Source organism: Parambassis ranga, chromosome 21, assembly GCF_900634625.1.
Source record: "Parambassis ranga chromosome 21, fParRan2.1, whole genome shotgun sequence".
In the NCBI taxonomy this organism is placed as follows: domain Eukaryota; kingdom Metazoa; phylum Chordata; class Actinopteri; family Ambassidae; genus Parambassis; species Parambassis ranga.
In genome coordinates, this window is record NC_041041.1 from 464,965 (window position 1) to 484,951 (window position 19,987).

Here is a 19,987-nt window from a genome sequence, read left to right on the forward strand (position 1 = left end):
TGTGTGTGTGTGTGTTGGTTGCGTTTGGCCTCCTGTCCACAGGGGTCGCTGTGTGGATTGCGGTCGGTTCTTACAGGCTTACTTACAGGAGTCATGTGACCGGCTGTTTCCGGGTTAGGGGTCGGGCTCTCGGTTTGAATGTGCGGACAGCCGAACCTTCAGAGCTCCGGTGAAGCGGCGGATTTAAACCGTTTGAATGTTTGGTGTCGGTTTGTGCGTGAAGCAGCTTCCGGTAAGAACTTCACTGTGTTCGTGTTTCCGGCTGTTAGCATGCTAACAGGCTAACATTAGTCGCAACAGTCTGTTGCTCTGAAACGGTTGTTCCCGGTGGTTCCGGTACGGTCTGTTGGAGAGTTAATGCGACGCATTAGAACCGGTTCTGTTGGATTCTTACTCAGACATATTAGCTGGACTCTGTCCCTGCAGTTTAACAGATTAACGGGGATTATAACCTGACAGCCGGTCACGTTCTCGATCATGTTTATCCGGATCAGGTGGTCCAGAAGTGCTGAGACATTCAAGTGCTCTCTGAAAGTTCTTTTACTATCCGAACTGTTCACTGCCTCACTTTAACTTGTTTTAATGTCAAAACAAAGATGGCGGCGCGCAGCTGAACAACAAATAAATCCCAGAGAGCTGCGAGCTCTGCTGAGCTCCACGAACACTGATCAGATGAGGCTCATCAGATGTGACATGTCTGTTACAGCAGTGATCATATAGAACAGAGGGACCCCGTCCGCACAGCACGGACTCTGATTCACCTAGAAGTGTTTGTCATGTGCACAGCAAGGGAACAGGTGTGCATGACATGTATGTAAAGAAAAATCATTTTACATAGTAAGCCAGCTTGACAAGAGCAGACAGTAACATCAAATATAAACTATGAATGAGTAGATCTATACATAAATGTCCATGAAAAAGGGCAGGAGGTAGACCGCATGGTACATGTGCAGTTATTGAAAAAGCTGCACAGAACAGTAGACAATGTAGTTACTGTCACTGGATGTAAACAGTCAGTCAGCAAACAGTCAGTGTGTAACAGTCAGTCAGCAAACGGCATGTAAACAGTCAGTAAACAGGCAGCGTGTAACAGTCAGTAAAAAGTCAGTGTGTAACAGTCAGTCAGCATGTAACGGTAAGTAAACAGTCAGTGTGTAAATAGTCAATGTGTAACAGTCAGTCAGTAAACAGCATGTAAACAGTCAGTGTGTAAACAGGCCGCGTGTAAACAGTCAGTATGTAACAGTCAGTAAAAAGTCAGTGTGTAACAGTCAGTCAGCATGTAAACAGTCAATGTGTAACAGTCAGTCAGTAAACAGCGTGTAATCAGTTAGTATGTAAACGTCAGTATGTAAACGTGTAAATGTGTAACAGTCAATGTGTAACAGTCTGTAAACAGCATGTAAAGTCAGCGTGTAGTCAGTCTGTAAACAGTCAGTGTGTATGTGTGTTACATGTCAGTGTGTAAACAGTCAGTCTGTAAACAGGCAGTCTGTAAACAGTCAGTGTGTAAATAGTCAGTGTGTATGTGTGTTACATGTCAGTGTGTAAACAGTCAGTGTGTAAACAGGCCACGTGTAAACAGCATGTAACGGTAAGTAAACAGTCAGTGTGTAAATAGTCAGGGTGTAAACAGTCAATGTGTAACAGTCAGTCAGTAAACAGCATGTAAACAGTCAGTGTGTAAACAGGCCACGTGTAAACAGTCAGTATGTAACAGTCAGTAAAAAGTCAGTGTGTAACAGTCAGTCAGCATGTAACGGTAAGTAAACAGTCAGCGTGTAAACAGTCAATGTGTAACAGTCAGTCAGTAAACAGCGTGTAATCAGTTAGTATGTAAACGTCAGTATGTAAACGTGTAAATGTGTAACAGTCAATGTGTAACAGTCAGTAAACAGCATGTAATGTGTAGTCATTCTGTAAACAGTCAGTGTGTAAACAGTCAGTCTGTAAACAGTCAGTGTGTATGTGTGTTACATGTCAGTCTGTAAACAGTCAGTCTGTAAACAGTCAGTGTGTATGTGTGTTCATGTCAGTGTGTGAACAGTCAGTGTGTAAACAGTCAGTGTGTAAACAGTCAGTGTGTATGTGCGGGGTACAGTCCATTGTCACAGACTCCTGTCAGCTGTTGAGGAGTCTGATGGCGGAGGGGAAGAGGAAGTGGTGTTAAGTGTCCCGGTGAGGTCCTCCGTGATGTGGACAGATATTTAAAGCTGCTCACCCTCTGCACTTCCAGTCTCTGGATAAACAGTGGCTGATGAGGGCTCCTCTCCTTCCTCATATCCACTATCATCTCTTTGTCCGTGTTGAGGGTTGTTGTCCTCAAACCATGTCACCAGAGTGGACACCTCTCTCCTGTAGGCGGCCTCGTCCCCGCCCGTGATGCGTCCTATCACGGTGGTGTCATGTGACAGGACGTGTGAGGCAAGATAATGTGCAGAGAAAATACAGACAATATACAATAACAGAATCAGACAGAGGAGTACATGTCCTGAGGATGGAGGGCGTCCTGTCGGTCCTCACAGAGGGAACAGGACGGTGCTTCACACCACCCTCTGCTTCCACCACCATCTCTCTGTAGTGGTTTTTCAGAGCTTAGTCCCGCCTCTTGGCTCTGGTAGGCTTCTGGCCCTGGTTAGATGATCAGTCAGTCTGCAGTGGACCAATTCAAAGGTCAGATAGGAGCAGTGTGGTGGGATAAAGATATTCAGGATCATTAAGGGATGATGTCATCTACTCTTCTGTTCTAATGCCTCAGACTTCCCACTAGCAGAAATGACCATATGTATAAAAACATCTGTCTGACTGAGACCCTGAAAACACTGTGTTAGCTTGTTAGCTTAACATTTGCTAAATTTACTGAACTGAATACTGTTACATTAACACAAGTTCAGTTACTGTTAGTAGATTAATTGACTGATTACTTTATTCATTCACTCATGTCTCAGTTCAGGAACACCACAGTCAGGAACACCTGCCAACATGGAGTCAGAGCTGCTGATTGGCTGGCAACAGGAGAAGGTGGAACTTAAACAGGAAGTCTGCCGACTACAGGAGGAGCTGGCAGAGACCCGAGCTGAGAGAGAGGAGCTGGAGTCGAGGAGCAGAGCACTGAACGACAGGGTGAGGAGGAGGAGGAGGAGGAGGAGGAGGAGGAGGAGGAGGAGGAGGACATATGATCATCAAACATTACATCTCTCTCTCTCTCCATCTGTAGCTTTGCCAGTCATTGTCTCCCTCGCTCGCCCACTCTCTGCATGTGGAGAACGAGCAGAGAGGGTGGAGGAGACGAGTGAGGGAGGGGAGAGAGAGGGAGGCCAGGCAGGCCCTGCTGATCCACCGACTGCAGAACAAGGTGAGGCCACCAGGGGCAGGCTGGGCTCACTGCAGGATGTGCTGTTCCTGCAGAGGAGGAGTACTGACTGTATGTTACTGCAGGTTTCAGAGTACAGGGATCGAGTTCAGCGCTTGGAGCTTCAGCTGCAGGATGGACACACACAGCTGCTCAACACCGAGGTGAGTCAGTGTACTACAACTAGTACCATTAGTATTGTAGTAGTGTATATTACAGTTGTAGTACAGTTGTAGTACAGTTATAGTACAGTCGTAGTACAGTTGTAGTACAGTTGTAGTACAGTTGTATTACAGTTGTAGTACAGTTGTATCACAGTTGTATCACAGTTGTAGTACAGTTGTAGTACAGTTGTATCACAGTTGTAGTACAGTTGTATTACAGTTGTATTACAGTTATAGTACAGTTGTAGTACCGTTGTATTACAGTTGTATTACAGTTGTGGTACCGTAGTATTACAGTTGTGGTACAGTTGTAGTACAGTTATAGTACCGTTGTAGTACAGTTGTAGTACCGTAGTATTACAGTTGTAGTACCGTAGTAGTACAGTTGTATCACAGTTGTAGTACAGTTGTATCACAGTTGTAGTACCGTAGTAGTACAGTTGTATCACAGTTGTAGTACAGTTGTATCACAGTTGTAGTACCGTAGTAGTACAGTTGTAGTACCGTAGTATTACAGTTGTAGTACCGTAGTATTACAGTTGTAGTACCGTAGTATTACAGTTGTAGTACTGTAGTATTACAGTTGTAGTACAGTTGTATTACAGTTGTAGTACCGTAGTAGTACAGTTGTAGTACAGTTGTAGTACAGTTGTATCACAGTTGTAGTACAGTTGTAGTACCGTAGTATTACAGTTGTAGTACCGTAGTAGTACAGTTGTAGTACAGTTGTATCACAGTTGTAGTACAGTTGTATCACAGTTGTAGTACAGTTGTAGTACCGTAGTATTACAGTTGTTGTACCGTAGTAGTACAGTTGTAGTACAGTTGTAGTACAGTTGTATCACAGTTGTATCACAGTTGTATCACAGTTGTAGTACAGTTGTATCACAGTTGTATTACAGTTGTGGTACCGTAGTAGTACAGTTGTATCACAGTTGTAGTACAGTTGTATCACAGTTGTAGTACAGTTGTATCACAGTTGTAGTACAGTTGTATCACAGTTGTAGTACAGTTGTATCACAGTTGTAGTACCGTAGTATTACAGTTGTAGTACCGTAGTATTACAGTTGTAGTACTGTAGTATTACAGTTGTAGTACAGTTGTAGTACAGTTGTATCACAGTTGTAGTACCGTAGTAGTACAGTTGTATCACAGTTGTAGTACAGTTGTATCACAGTTGTAGTACAGTTGTATCACAGTTGTAGTACAGTTGTATCACAGTTGTAGTACCGTAGTAGTACAGTTGTAGTACTGTAGTATTACAGTTGTAGTACTGTAGTATTACAGTTGTAGTACTGTAGTATTACAGTTGTAGTACAGTTGTATTACAGTTGTAGTACCGTAGTAGTACAGTTGTAGTACAGTTGTATCACAGTTGTAGTACAGTTGTAGTACCGTAGTATTACAGTTGTAGTACCGTAGTATTACAGTTGTAGTACCGTAGTAGTACAGTTGTATCACAGTTGTATCACAGTTGTATTACAGTTGTATTACAGTTGTAGTACCGTAGTAGTACAGTTGTATCACAGTTGTAGTACAGTTGTATCACAGTTGTATTACAGTTGTAGTACCGTAGTAGTACCGTTGTAGTACAGTTGTATCACAGTTGTAGTACAGTTGTAGTACCGTAGTATTACAGTTGTAGTACCGTAGTAGTACAGTTGTATCACAGTTGTATCACAGTTGTAGTACAGTTGTATCACAGTTGTATTACAGTTGTAGTACCGTAGTAGTACAGTTGTATCACAGTTGTAGTACAGTTGTATCACAGTTGTAGTACAGTTGTAGTACCGTAGTATTACAGTTGTAGTACTGTAGTATTACAGTTGTAGTACAGTTGTAGTACAGTTGTATCACAGTTGTATTACAGTTGTAGTACCGTAGTATTACAGTTGTAGTACCGTAGTAGTACAGTTGTAGTACAGTTGTATCACAGTTGTATCACAGTTGTATCACAGTTGTAGTACAGTTGTATCACAGTTGTAGTACAGTTGTATCACAGTTGTAGTACAGTTGTAGTACCGTAGTATTACAGTTGTAGTACCGTAGTATTACAGTTGTAGTACCGTAGTAGTACAGTTGTAGTACAGTTGTAGTACAGTTGTATCACAGTTGTAGTACAGTTGTATCACAGTTGTATTACAGTTGTAGTACCGTAGTAGTACAGTTGTATCACAGTTGTAGTACAGTTGTATCACAGTTGTAGTACAGTTGTATCACAGTTGTAGTACAGTTGTATCACAGTTGTAGTACAGTTGTATCACAGTTGTAGTACCGTAGTAGTACAGTTGTAGTACCGTAGTATTACAGTTGTAGTACTGTAGTATTACAGTTGTAGTACAGTTGTATCACAGTTGTATTACAGTTGTAGTACCGTAGTATTACAGTTGTAGTACCGTAGTAGTACAGTTGTAGTACAGTTGTATCACAGTTGTAGTACAGTTGTAGTACAGTTGTATCACAGTTGTATCACAGTTGTAGTACAGTTGTATCACAGTTGTAGTACAGTTGTAGTACCGTAGTATTACAGTTGTGGTACAGTTTACAGTGTGTCTGTTGCAGCGGAGGATGAGAGATGAACACAGCGACTCTCTGGAGAGTGCCCTCATCAGGCTGGAGGAGGAACAGCAGAGGTGTGTTGGCTAGTTTTATGTGTGGCGTAAAGATGTGTCAGTATGAGAATAAGGATCTTTATTGTCATTATGCAAAATAACAACAAGCAGCTCTTGGCTTAAGCCACACTCTAATATATATTTAAATAAATATAAAAATAGAATAAAAAGATCGAAGAATGCCTTAAGTAAATGTTATTTTGTACATGGAAGAAGGACTAGACTGCATGCATGTATGGACTAAATACAATCCACCATCCATCCATCATCTGAACCTGCTTTGCAGGGTCATGGGGGGACTGGGGCCTATCCCAGCTACAGTGCAGTCCAATAAGATAAAATAATTGTTGTTTGTCTTCAGGTCTGTCGGTCTCACCAACACCAATGCTCTCCTTCGTGAGGAGCTCAGCCAATCAGAACAAACCAACAAGGCCCTGAGGGAGGACATTAAGAAGCTGACAGCTGATTGGACGAGAGCTGTGGAGGAGACGGAGCAGAAAGAGGTTGACTGGCAGAGAGAGAGGGAGGTCAGTGATTTAAAGGTTCACACTAACCACCAGTACACAAACATTTGTTAATGTGTGTGTGTGTGTGTAGTGTCAGTCAGGTCTTGCAGGTCAGCAGCAGGCTCGGCTGATGTCAGTTTGGAGATCGGTGCTGTCTCTGAGGCGACACTGTCACACGGTGAAAACGGCTGCTGACAGGTACGTCAGAGGACCAGTTCTGTCTGAGTCTGGCTGTCCAATCGGATCACAGCTTCTGCTGGTCTTCATACTCTGGCTGTCATGTGGTCAGATGATGACTGGCTGTCTGTCTGCAGGGACCTGTGGCAGCTGAGGGCGGAGTTTTCTCGTCTGTCCTCTTCTCTGCTCTCCGGCTGTGAGTCCGTCTCCTCCTCCCTGAGGCTCAGCACTTCTCACAACAAACCCTCCTCCCCCTCCTCCATCCCTCCCTCTCTACCCCCCTTTGACCTCCCTCCCTCATACAGTTCTCCTCCTCTTACCTCCACCCTGGTCGACCCTCCTCCAAACCCTACACATCCACTTATCTCAACCTCCACCCAAGGAACCTTCTCCTTAGGAGAGCTGGAGCATGAGGAGGAGAAGCAGCAGGTGGTCTTGGAGATGAAGTGCCTCCATGAGGCTGAAGTGTCTCTTCTGCAGCAGCGGTGAGTATTTCATATGTTCAGAGAGACATTTTTAAACTGATTTAATCCTGAATGAATACAAAATTAAAATAAAAAAATCAGAATAAACATGCTTTAATCCAAAACACATTCTCATTGTAGAATTGCGGAGCTCTCTCACTCTCTGGAGGAAAGAAATGTGGAGGTCGAGAGTCACAGAGAGGCAGAGAGCAGCCTGCAGTCTGTCAGCCAGGCTGTGGTCAAACTGGTCAGTCCCACTTCTTCTCTTACAGTCAGTGATGCTGCGGGTGAAGCAGTCATTCTGTGTGTCCTCAGTCCAGAGTCCTGAGCAGCAGCAGCAGCCGGCCTGTGAGCGTGTCCTCAGATGGTGTCCTCAGCCTTGATCTGTCCTCCCTGCTGTCTGTCCTGTCTCAGACTGAGAGCGCCCTGCAGTGGAGACACGAGGAACTGCAGGTCTGCGATGGAACCAGTGTCTGCTGCAGGTCAGAGGTCACAGAAATGTACTGAGTGTGTGTTTGTGTCAGGGGGCGGAGCTATCAGTGCGACGGATCAGCGAGGAGAGAGACGCTCTGCAGCTCCGACTGAAACAGCTGGAGAATGAACAGCAGCACCTGCATGCGCACAAACAGCACACACAGCAGGAGCTCACACACACTCTGGACATACTGAGCAGGTACACACACACACATGCACACACACACACACAGTGTATATGTGTGTGTGAAGTCTTTCTCTCCATGTGTATCTGCTGTGTCAGGGAACAGGAGGTGTCGTCTTCACTGCGTCTGCAGGTGGAGGAGGTGCAGAGGAGGGAAGAGGAGCTGAAGACAGAGAACGACAGGCTGAAGAGAGACACAGAGACACAGGAGGAGAGGTGCAGACAGCTGGAGAAAGATGCACACAAACGGTACTTATGCTCAGCTTTAGTCTGGTCCACTGTTCCACTCCACTCTGTTCCACCCTTCTCTGTTCTACTCCACTCTGGTCCACTCCGCTCTGTCCCACTCCACTCTGTCCCACCCCTCTCTGTCCCACCCCTCTCTGTCCCACCCCTCTCTGTCCCACCCTGCTCTGTCCCACCCCTCTCTGTTCCACCCGTCTCTGGTCCACTCCACTTTGGTCCACCCCACTGTTCCACTCTTCTCTGTCCCACTCCGCTCTGGTCCACTCCGCTGTGTTCCACCCTTCTCTGTTCCACTCTGCTCTGTCCCACTCCACTCTGTCCCACTCTGCTCTGGTCCACTCCACTCTGTTCCACTATTCTCTGTCCCTCTCCGCTCTGTTCCAATCCGCTCTGTCCCACTCTACTCTGGTCCACTCCACTCTGTTCCACTCTTCTCTGTTCCACCCTTCTCTGTCCCTCTCCGCTCTGGTCCACTCCACTCTATTCCACTCCGCTCTGTTGCACTCCGCTGTCTCACTCCACTCTGTTCCACTGTTCTCTGTCCCACTCCGCTTTGGTCCACTCCACTCTGTTCCACTCCACTCTGTTCCACTCCACTTAGCTGTGGATTGACTGTTTCAGAGTTGAGACTGAGCTGTTGGAGAATGTCCAGCTGTCGGAGAGAGAAACTGTGCAGCGGCTGGAGATCCACAGTCTGAAGGTGAGGACACAGTCTGTTTCATACCAGCAAAGGTGGTTGTTTCTCTGTAAGTTGTAATACTTTCTATGCTTCTTTTTTACTTCAGAGGGCGTTGGAGCAAGAGCAGCTGGACCGGCAGAGAGCAGAAGAAGAAGCTGCTGATGTCAGAGACGCCCTGCAGAAGGTACAGACACAGAACTGAGAGAACAGGAAGCCTTTAATCCTCAGAGTAAACCTCTCCCCCCTTCTCACTCTCTCCAGTCCAGGGAGTGTGTGTTGGGTCTCTCGTCCTCTGAGAGTTTGTTAAGGAGGGAGGTGGAGCAGGGACGTGACGCCCTAGAGAAGATGGCCACCCTGAACTCAGCTTTGGCCTCAGATAAAAGAGAGCTGAACAAACAGCAGCTGCAGGTGCCACGCCTCCCTCTACCTCTGTGGCACAGCTGATCAGGACAGCTTTATCACATGTGTGTGTACTTACAGCTGGAGTGTGAGCTGTCAGAAAGCCAGTCACAGCTGCAGGCTCTGAGGTCAGAGGTCATCTCTCTGCAGAGAGACGTCAAGGCCCTCAACATGGACTGCAGTCAGCTGAGGTGAGCTCAGGTTTCTTAATCCAGACCAAACAAGTTTAACAGATTCCATGTGTTTTTATTTTAAGCTGGACAGAATATGAACAAATAATCCTGAACTGTGACACCTGAGTCTTAGTTTAATGGGTTCTTGGTTTTCAGAGCTCAGAGGGAGGTGCAGGCTGATGTTGTCCGTCAACTGAGAGAACTACAGGCAGACTTGGAGAGCATGATTGAGGAGAAGGAGAGAGAGCTGACATCCTTGAAGGAGGAGAGACAGAGGGATGGACAGCGGCTGGAGGAGGTAAACAGGAGGTGACATTGATGCATGTAGACCTGTGTGATAGATCCTATATGGTGTGTGTGTGCGTGCGTTCTCCTCAGCTGTCTTCCCAGCATACCTCAGTGCTTGCGAAGTTGAGGGAGGTGCAGGACCAGCTGTGTCAGGCAATGGAGGAGGTGAAGAGGAAGCAACGACAGCAGGAGGAGCAGCAGAGGGAGAGCAGGAGGCTGCAGGAGGAGCAGAACAGTCTGCAGAGGCACAGGGAGCAGCTGGAGGAGGAGCTGCAGGAGCTCAGGTAGCGATCAATACATCAGGAAGTCATCAATATGTGAGTGAGAGGAGTCTATATTTGTGCTGCTCTCTCTCTCTCTGCAGGTCTCTGTCGGTGTCGCTCCACCAGCAGCTCAGTCAGCAGCAGAAGAGTCTGTCACAGTCAGAGGTGGACAGATGTCAGCTGAACACACACATCCACACACTGCAGCAGGCCAAAGACGCCTTACAAGGTGTGTGTGTGTGTGTGTGTGTGTGTCTCTGTGTGTGTGTCTCTGTGTGTGTGTGTCTGTGTATGTCTCTGTCTGTGTCTGTGTCTGTGTGTCTGTGTATGTCTGTGTGTGTGTCTGTGTGTTGTGTGTGTGTCTGTGTCTGTGTGTGAGTTGTGTGTGTCTGTGTATGTCTGTGTGTGTCTCTGTCTGTGTGTGAGTTGTATGTGTCTGTGTGTGTCTCTGTCTGTGTGTGTTGTCTCTGTCTGTGTGTGTGTGTGTCTCTGTCTGTGTGTCTGTGTGTGTCTGCGTTGTGTCTGTCTGTGTGTGTGTCAGATGTCAGCTGAACACACACATCCACACACTGCAGCAGGCCAAAGACGCCTTACAAGGTGTGTGTGTGTGTGTGTGTGTCTCTGTGTGTGTGTGTCTGTGTATGTCTCTGTCTGTGTCTGTGTGTGTGTCTGTGTATGTCTGTGTGTGTGTCTGTGTGTTGTGTGTGTGTCTGTGTGTCTGTGTGTGAGTTGTGTGTGTCTGTGTATGTCTGTGTGTGTCTCTGTCTGTGTGTGAGTTGTATGTGTCTGTGTGTGTCTCTGTCTGTGTGTGTTGTCTCTGTCTGTGTGTGTGTGTCTCTGTCTGTGTGTGTGTGTGTGTCTGTGTGTGTCTGTGTTGTGTCTGTCTGTGTGTGTGTCTGTGTGTGTCTGTGTTGTGTCTGTCTGTGTGTGTGTCTGTGTGTGTGTTGTCTCTGTCTGTGTGTGAGTTGAGTGTGTCTGTGTGTGTCTCTGTGTGTGTGTTGTCTCTGTCTGTGTGTGTGTGTGTCTCTGTCTGTGTGTGTGTGTCTGTATGTGTCTGTATGTGTCTGTGTGTGTCTGTGTGTGTCTGTGTGTGTGTCTGTGTGTGTCTGTGTGTGTCTGTGTTGTGTCAGTGACTGTTTGCTGTAAAGTGAATGTGTTTGTCTGAAGGGGAGATCCAGTGTCTGAGAGGAGAACTGCAGCGGGAGACATCCAGGAGAGACGATGACAGGGAGAGGAGAGGAAGGAGCGAGCAAGAGGTGGAGGTGCTGAGGGAGGAGTTGGACAGGCTGAAGAAGGAGATGGAGGAATTGAGGAGGAAGAAGAGAGTGGATGAAGAGGAGAAGAAGGAAGAGAGGGAGGCTTGGCAGAGAGAGAGGGCAGCTATGAGTGAAGAGCTGGGAACAAGGGACGGAGAGGTGGAGGCGCTGAGGAGGCGCATCAAGGGACTGACGGAGGAGACGGATGAGAGGCAAAGAGAGGTGGAGAGACTGAGGGAGGAGGTGATGGAGAAGGAGACGCATATCCACCTCATGATGGAGAGAATACAGCATGAGAAGAGGGAGAGGGAAGAGGAGGAAGCAACGAAGGAGGAGAGAAGGAGGGAGGAGGAGCTGCATAGGGACAGAGAGACCGAGGCCCTCTGTGACCAGATGGAGAGATTAGAAAAGGAAATGGTAGAAAGGGAGAAGGAGGTGGCGCTGCTGAGGAGTAATGCAGAGGAGGTGGAGAAATGGACAGCAAGGGTGGAGGAGGCGGAGAAGGAGGTGCACAAACTGAAAAAAGAAATGGTAGAACTGCAGGAGAACAAAGAGGATGAGAAGGGCCAGAGGGAGAAACTGCAGGAGAGCCTGAAGGAGAAAGTGAGGGAGGTGGAGCTGCTCCAAGTGAGGCTCAGTGTCGCCACAGAGGAGTGTGAGGAGATCCGGGAGGAGGTAGTGCAGAAGGAGCGCAGCCTGGAGCGTCATATGAGCGCTGTGAGGGAGAGGGAGGAGGAGGTGGAGGAACTTAAGGAGTGCCTGAGGCTGGTGGAGAAGCAGGAGGAGGACGGACAGAGGGAGTGTAAGCAAGTGAATGACAGACTGAAACAGAAGGAGGTAAAGGAGGAGCAGCTGGAGGCACAGCTGAGAGAAAGCCGGCTCCTCCTAGAGAGGGAGAGGAGGGAGGTGGCACATAAAGATGACAGGATTTCCTCCCAGGTCAGGGAGCTGAGGGAGGCCCGAGTCGAGAGGGACGGAGCGAGAAGGAGAGCCAGAGAGAGGGAGGAAGCCCACATACAGCTACAGGGGGAGGTGAAGGAGTGGCAGGAGAACACAGAACAGATCACAAGAGAGGTGGCAAAGCTCCACAATGTCCTGAGGGAGGGAGAGGAGGAGGCGCAGCAGCTGAGAGCCACACTGGAGGAGAGGGAAGAGGAGGTGAGAGAGATGGTGGCACTGAAGAGAGCTGAGGAGGAGAGGAGGCGGCGGCTGGAAAACAGGTTAATGGAGGTGCAGGAGGAGAAAAGGAGGCTGGAGGAGAAAGTAACGGAGGTGGAGGAAGAGCAGGAGGAAGGGAGAGAAGCACTGAGGAAAGCTAGAGAGGAGAAGAGGACGGTACAGGACAGACTGAAGGAGGTGCAGGAGGACAGGAAGGGGGAAGTGGCGGAGCTGCAGAGGGTGAGGGAGGAGAAAAGGAGGTTACAGGACAAACTGATGGAGATGGAGGAAGAAATGGAGGAGCAAAAAGTGATACTGAGGACTAAAGAGGAGGAGCAAAGGGGGCTGCAGGAAGAACTGAGGGAGGTGAAAAAGGACCAAGGGAGACTGGAGGAGCTGGAACAGGTGAAAGAGAGGTCCAGAAAGAGGGAGCTGGAGGAGGAGAAGGAAGCACTGTCTGTGGAGCTGAGGAGAAGAGAGAGGGAGCTGACAGCTCTCAGAGAGGAGCTGCAGAGGGAGAGAGACAAAACAGAGGAGGGCCTGAGGAGGAGAGAGGAGCTTTCTGTACTAAGAGAGGAGGTAATTAAGGGACAAGGAGAGAAGAAGGACATTCAGGAGAGGCTGAGGAGGTCAGAGGAGGAGGTGAGAACTCTCAGAGAGGAGTTGAAGAGGGAACAGGTGGAGAAGAAAGAGGCACACAGGGAGCTGACAGCCCTTGTGCAAGAGGAGCAAAGAAGGAGAGAGGAGGAACAGAGGGCAAACAGCGAGGCACAGGAGGAGCTGAGGAGCAGAGAGAGGGAGCTTTCTCTACTCAAAGAAGCACAAAAGGAGCAGAAGGAAGCACAGGAGGGTTTGCTGAGGAGGAAAGAAGAGCTGGATGAAGAGCTGAGGAGGACCAATGACAAGCTGAAGGTCATCACAGAGGAGGTGCAACAGGAACAAAATGAGAAGGAGCAGATAAAAAAGGAGTTAAAGAGAACAGAGCATGAGGTGGTTTTACTCAGAGAGGAGGCACAGCAGGAGCAGAGGAGGAACCAGATGGAGCTGTCTATATTGAGAGGAGAGGCACAGAAAGAACAACAAGAGAAGAAGGACGTGAGGGAAGAGCTGAGGAGGAGGAGAGACGACCTGATGGCTCTTAGAGAGGAGGTGCAGCAGGAGCAAAGGAAGAGGGAGGAGACACAGAAGGAGTTGAGGAGAACCAACAGTCAGGTGGCAGCCATCACAGAGGAGATGCAAAAGAAGAAGGAACAGGAGGCTCTGGTGACATCACTCAGAGAGGAGCTGCAGCAGGAACAGAGGAGGAGGGAGGAGGCGCAGGAGCAGTTGAGAGGAGTGCAGCACACTGTGGAGGTGATGACAGATAGGCTGAGCTCGCTGCAGAGTCAGGTACTCAAAGCTCTGTTTGCAGCATGCTAACATGTTAGCATGTCAAACTCAGCACCTCCTTCTGTTCCAGGCAGCTGACCTGAGTCAGGGCAGGGAGCGAGCCATGCAGGAGCTGCAGGAGAGGGAGGAGGAGAAGCAGCAGATGAAGGACGGTCTGAGGGCAGCACTGGAGGAGATGAACAACCTGAAGCTCCTCCTTCAGGTACAGCGCCTCCTGCTGACTTTACAATGCAAATTTCAATCTGTGTTTGCAGAGTCTGTGCTAAGCTAAAGCTAAGGTAACCTCTCTCAACTGTTTAGGAGAGCCACACAGAGGGGGAGCGCCTGAGGAGCATTCTGAGGGAGAAGAAGGAGGAGGTGGAGAAGATCAGAGAGGAGAACCTGCTGACTGCCAAGGAGGAGGAGGTGGAGGAGCTAAGAGCCAGAGCCAACGCACTGGAGAGGAGGAGGAGGGAGATGATGGAGGAGCTGGAAGAGGCACGACGGGCAAAGGAGAAAGCAGAGGAGGAGACGAAGGAGGCTGAAGAGCGCTGCAGGAGAAGAGTAGAAGAGATGGAGGAGGAGCAGCTGAGGAAGAGGGAGGAGATGCAGAAGGAGTTGAGGAGAACCAACAGTCAGGTGGCAGCCATCACAGAGGAGATGCAAAAGACGAAGGAACAGGAGGCTCTGCTGACATCACTCAGAGAGGAGCTGCAGCAGGAACAGAGGAGGAGGAAGGAGGTGCAGGAGGAGTTGAGAGGAGTGCAGCACACTGTGGAGGTGATGACAGATAGGCTGAGCTCGCTGCAGAGTCAGGTACTCAAAGCTCTGTTTGCAGCATGCTAACATGTTAGCATGTCAAACTCAGCACCTCCTTCTGTTCCAGGCAGCTGACCTGAGTCAGGGCAGGGAGCGAGCCATGCGGGAGCTGCAGGAGAGGGAGGAGGAGAAGCAGCAGATGAAGGACGGTCTGAGGGCAGCACTGGAGGAGATGAACAACCTGAAGCTCCTCCTTCAGGTACAGCGCCTCCTGCTGGACTCAGTGTGTAGGATGATGATGAAGATTCTCAGTCATCCAGGTCGTCATATGTAGAGAAGATTGAAACAAGGCGTCTGGACTTGTAGAGTGTTCTTGAAGACGTTTCTCTGCTCATCCAAGCAGCTTCATCAGTTCTAGCTGTTTGGTGGGAAACATGGTTTATATGTGGTTACAGACCTCAGTGGGTGGGTCTGGGTCAAACTTAAAAACAATAGCACTAAATGTTTCCATGGTTACCTGTGATGATCTGGCTGATGGCGAAGGATCAGACTCCCAGGGAGAAACACAGCAATGTGACATATGCAGTCCAGTGCAGTGAGGAATGCTCTGATCTGTACATTGGAGAAACTAAACAACCACTCCACAGAAGAATGGCTCAGCACAGGAGAGCCACCTCCTCAGGACAAGACTCAGCTGTTCACCTCCACCTCAAAGACAAAGGACACTCCTTTGAGGACAACAATGTTCACATCCTAGACAGAGAGGACAGATGGTTTAAAGAGGAGTCAGGAAGCATCTATGTTAAGCTGGAAAAACCTTCCCTTAACAGAGGTGGTGGCCTCAGACATCATCTTTCCACCACATACAATGCAGTGATTCCATCCATTCCCAGGAAGTTTGCACATACTCACAGTGAGAACAAAGGGCTGTCAATCAGTCCCCCTCCGGCAGTTTCATAGTCGTTAGACAAACCTGGCCCAGTCAGCCAGATCCCCACAGGTAACCATGGAAACATTTAGTGCTATTGTTTTTAAGTTTGACCCAGACCCACCCACTGAGGTCTGTGACCACATATAAACCATGTTTCCCACCAAACAGTTAGAACTGATGAAGCTGCTTGGATGAGCAGCGAAACGTCTTCTAGAAAACTCTACAAGTCCAGACGCCTCGCTTCAGTCTGCTCTACAGTGTGTAGGATGTACTTTAAAATGCAAATGTCAATCTGTGTTTGCAGAGTCTGTGCTAAGCTAAAGCTAAGGTAACCTCTCTCAACTGTTTAGGAGAGCCACACAGAGGGGGAGCGCCTGAGGAGCATTCTGAGGGAGAAGAAGGAGGAGGTGGAGAAGATCAGAGAGGAGAACCTGCTGACTGCCAAGGAGGAGGAGGTGGAGGAGCTAAGAGCCAGAGCCAACGCACTGGAGAGGAGGAGGAGGGAGATGATGGAGGAGCTGGAAGAGGCACGACGGGCAAAGGAGAAAGCAGAGGAGGAGACGAAGGAGGCTGAAGAGCGCTGCAGGAGAAGAGTAGAAGAGATGGAGGAGGAGCAGCTGAGGAAGAGGGAGGAGACGCAGAAGGAGTTGAGGAGAACCAACAGTCAGGTGGCAGCCATCACAGAGGAGATGCAAAAGACGAAGGAACAGGAGGCTCTGCTGACATCACTCAGAGAGGAGCTGCAGCAGGAACAGAGGAGGAGGGAGGAGGCGCAGGAGGAGTTGAGAGGAGTGCAGCACACTGTGGAGGTGATGACAGATAGGCTGAGCTCGCTGCAGAGTCAGGTACTCAAAGCTCTGTTTGCAGCATGCTAACATGTTAGCATGTCAAACTCAGCACCTCCTTCTGTTCCAGGCAGCTGACCTGAGTCAGGGCAGGGAGCGAGCCATGCAGGAGCTGCAGGAGAGGGAGGAGGAGAAGCAGCAGATGAAGGACGGTCTGAGGGCAGCACTGGAGGAGATGAACAACCTGAAGCTCCTCCTTCAGGTACAGCGCCTCCTGCTAACTTTAAAATACAAATTTCAATCTGTGTTTGCAGAGTCTGTGCTAAGCTAAAGCTAAGGTAACCTCTTTCAACTGTTTAGGAGAGCCACACAGAGGGGGAGCGCCTGAGGAGCATTCTGAGGGAGAAGAAGGAGGAGGTGGAGAAGATCAGAGAGGAGAACCTGCTGACTGCCAAGGAGGAGGTGGAGGAGCTAAGAGCCAGAGCCAACGCACTGGAGAGGAGGAGGAGGGAGATGATGGAGGAGCTGGAAGAGGCACGACGGGCAAAGGAGAAAGCAGAGGAGGAGATAAAGGAGGCTGAAGAGCGCTGCAGGAGAAGAGTAGAAGAGATGGAGGAGGAGCAGCAGCTGAGGCTCGGTGCTCTCTCTGCAGAAATCCAGGCCCAAAAGCTAAGAGAGGACGGAGTGGAGAAGGAGAGGAGGTTGAGGTTGGAGCAGACGAGGAAGGAGGTAGAGGAGAGCCGGACTGAGCTGAGCGGGGTCAGAGCCACACTGACCATGGAGGAGCAGAAAACAAAGATCTCCTTTCTAGCTGCTGATAGAGTGAAAGAAGAGGAGGAGGAGGAGACGATGGAGACAGATGGAGTGAAGAAGAGAAAAGACCAGGAGATGCAGCTCAGGCAGAACAGAGGAGCAGAGGTGAGTGTTTCATACTCGGATACTCCTGACCTCTCCACCCCTCTCTGAGCATCACATCCTTCTGTATCTTTTAGGAGGAGCATGTATCCTCCCTACAGGAACAGGTGTCGTCCCTGAAGGAGCGGCTTTCCTCCACGCTGCAGGAAAAGGAGGAGGTCCGGCGGAGGCTCCAGCAGAAAGAGGCTGAGGTACCAGTTCAGACTGAGCTCAGCTCAGCGCAGTGATTCAGACACCAACATGTTTGTTACTGTGCAGCTCTACACTCTAACCCAGAGGACTGAGGAGCTGGAGGAGGACCGCTGTCGCATCCGATTGGCTCTGGAGCAAACGGAGGAGGCTATGATTGGCTACAGGCAGAGAGCCCACCAACAGGAGCAGAGCCCAGAAGCGGGGTCAAACCCAGAAGAGGTCACAGTGGCTGTGATTGGTCAGTTTGATTACCTGGCTGTGGTGGAGGCAGGTGTTAATAGTGTGTGTGTCTGTGTGTGTCTGTGTGTGTGCAGGCTGTGGTGGACAGACTGGTGGTCCTGCAGCGTCTGGTGGCTGAACTGGAACTCAACCAGAAACGACTGAACAAGAAAAACACACACCTGGAAAATCAGAAGGACAAACTGAAGAGAGACAGAAACAGTCTGAGAGACACACTGAGACAGGTACACATATACACACACAGACACACACACACAGACACACAGGTACACACACAGACACACAGGTACACATACACACAGGTGCACACATACACTCAGACAGATACACACACAGACGGATACACAGGTACACACACACAGACGGGTACACACGCACACACAGATGGATACATACAGACACAGATGAATACACACAGGTACACACACACACAGATGAATACACACACACACACACACACACACAAATGGATACATACACACAGGTACACACACACTGATGGATACATACACATGTACACACACAGGTACACACACACACAGATGGATACATACACACAGGTACACACACACAGATGAATACACACATACACACACACACAGATGAATACACACAGGTACACACACACACAGATGAATACACACACACACAAATGGATACATACACACAGGTACACACACACTGATGGATACATACACATGTACACACAGGTACACACACACAGATGAATACATACACATGTACACACACACACGCACACAGATGGATACATACACACAGGTACACACACAGATGAATACACACACACACACACAGAGATGGATACATACACACAGGTACACACACACAGTCAGACATTGCTCCCTCTGTATGTTGATGGGTTGTTTAATCGGGCTAATGAGACACATGACTGATGTTACACTGACAACAGTCATAACAGGGGTTATTGTCTCTGTGTGTGTGTGTGTATCTGTGTGTGTGTACTTGTGTGTCTGTGCACCTGTCTGTCTGTGTGTGTGTGTGTGTGTGTGTGTGTCAGGTGGAGGAGGAGCGCTTGAGGTTCAGAAAGCAGCTGATGGACAGCAGCAGGTCTCAGGTGAGACACAGACATGGACTCCTTACCTCACCGTCACCCTTCTGATCTAACGGAAGTGTGTGTGCGTGTGTGCATGTGTGTGTTCAGATGTCGGCAGACACCACAGAAGAAGACCGACTGAGGAACAGAGTGCTGGAGCTGGAGGACCAGGTGAGAGCAGGGCAGAAGCAGACATTCAGATGTTTGGTTTCAGGGCAGAAGCTGATGATGTCACCACGTCTCCTCCCTCCAGCTCCGTCAGCTCCGTCTCTCATTGGCTGTGGATCAGCAGCAGAGGGCGGAGTTCATCCAGCAGTCCTCCAGGAACAGCCAGTGGCTGCTCTCTCTGAGACACGACCTCAGCGATTCACTGGATGCCGTCACACGCCATCCAGTCCCATCCGTGCTGAAGTCTGAGACTCAGCGATTGGACCGGAGCCTGCGGGAGGAGGAGCTTAGGCTGTCCCTCAGCCAATCATAACAGTGGATAGATGAAGTCTGTAAAGTGAAGCTTCTGACCAAAAACTTTAACCCGAGTCGGGCTTTCTAACTTTTTTCTTCCTTTTTTGTTTAAATACAACAAAGAGCAGAGCTGTCCTCTGATTGGCTGACAGCAGCTGTGGGGGATCAGGTGACATGTGATCAAAGCTGTGGTTCTGAGTCCAAACTGTGATCCACTGAAGGACAGGAGAAGCTCCAGACCAACCAATCAGGAACTGTCTTTAAAAACGAACCAAAATGAGGTGTGATGCAGTTATTGATCGTCACATGTTCAGACCAAAGTAACCCTTCATGATTCACTTTGAGGGTTTAACCCTTTCATCTGTTCTCCTGTGATTCTCTGATGGTTGATTGGACGGACCAAACGTCCTGAGTGTGAGAGCTGGACCTGCAGCTGTTCACACAGTGAGTTAGTGACGTGAGTCCGTCTCCTTTTTATTTATTTTTTTCATTGTGTTTTATATGTTTACAGTTCCCATGATCCTCCTGTCTAAGCCATGCCTGAGTCATGAGGTGATCAGAGGTCAGCTGTGTGTGTAAAGTTCAATAAAAACTGTTTTTATAAATGAAGTAGATCTACTTATTTTTCTGAAAATTCACAGTGCGCATGCGTGTGAAACGTGTGTAGCCTGTTGCAGACGCTGCCGACTCCCTTTAACGAATTTTTATCTTTTTATTACTTTATTCTACTTATTTTTATTTTTTACTATATGACAACGTCTCCTCTTCCCTGCACACGCCAACAGGAAAGGATTTTTTGTGTTTTGTTTCGTCGCTACACACTTCGGTCATCGTAACGATGCAACTCCCAGCGGCTCCCATTGTT

At 48.7% G+C, this 19,987-nt stretch overlaps 1 protein-coding gene across 2 annotated transcripts; it reads left to right on the forward strand.

The window, feature by feature from the left end:
• Positions 1-119: 119 nt before the first annotated feature.
• Positions 120-19,685, forward strand: LOC114453883 (trichohyalin-like). Of its 2 annotated transcripts, XM_028433825.1 has the most exons (33): positions 120-232; positions 2,949-3,123; positions 3,218-3,355; positions 3,439-3,516; positions 6,079-6,149; positions 6,490-6,655; positions 6,726-6,832; positions 6,949-7,296; positions 7,417-7,522; positions 7,591-7,728; positions 7,800-7,948; positions 8,033-8,182; positions 8,801-8,879; positions 8,965-9,042; positions 9,120-9,266; positions 9,339-9,448; positions 9,587-9,728; positions 9,809-10,002; positions 10,083-10,210; positions 11,149-13,784; positions 13,855-13,986; positions 14,085-14,579; positions 14,650-14,781; positions 15,804-16,298; positions 16,369-16,500; positions 16,599-17,156; positions 17,231-17,344; positions 17,412-17,564; positions 17,660-17,809; positions 18,625-18,681; positions 18,769-18,831; positions 18,914-19,156; positions 19,246-19,685. In XM_028433825.1, the coding sequence occupies exons 2-32, from the start codon at positions 2,983-2,985 to the stop codon at positions 19,139-19,141; spliced, it is 7,815 nt and encodes a 2,604-aa protein (XP_028289626.1). In that variant the 5' UTR covers positions 120-232; positions 2,949-2,982; the 3' UTR covers positions 19,142-19,156; positions 19,246-19,685. The 2 variants fall into 2 exon arrangements, with proteins under 2 accessions (XP_028289626.1, XP_028289625.1); XM_028433824.1 differs by having other exon boundaries at positions 18,914-19,685.
• The last annotated feature ends 302 nt before the right edge of the window (positions 19,686-19,987 follow it).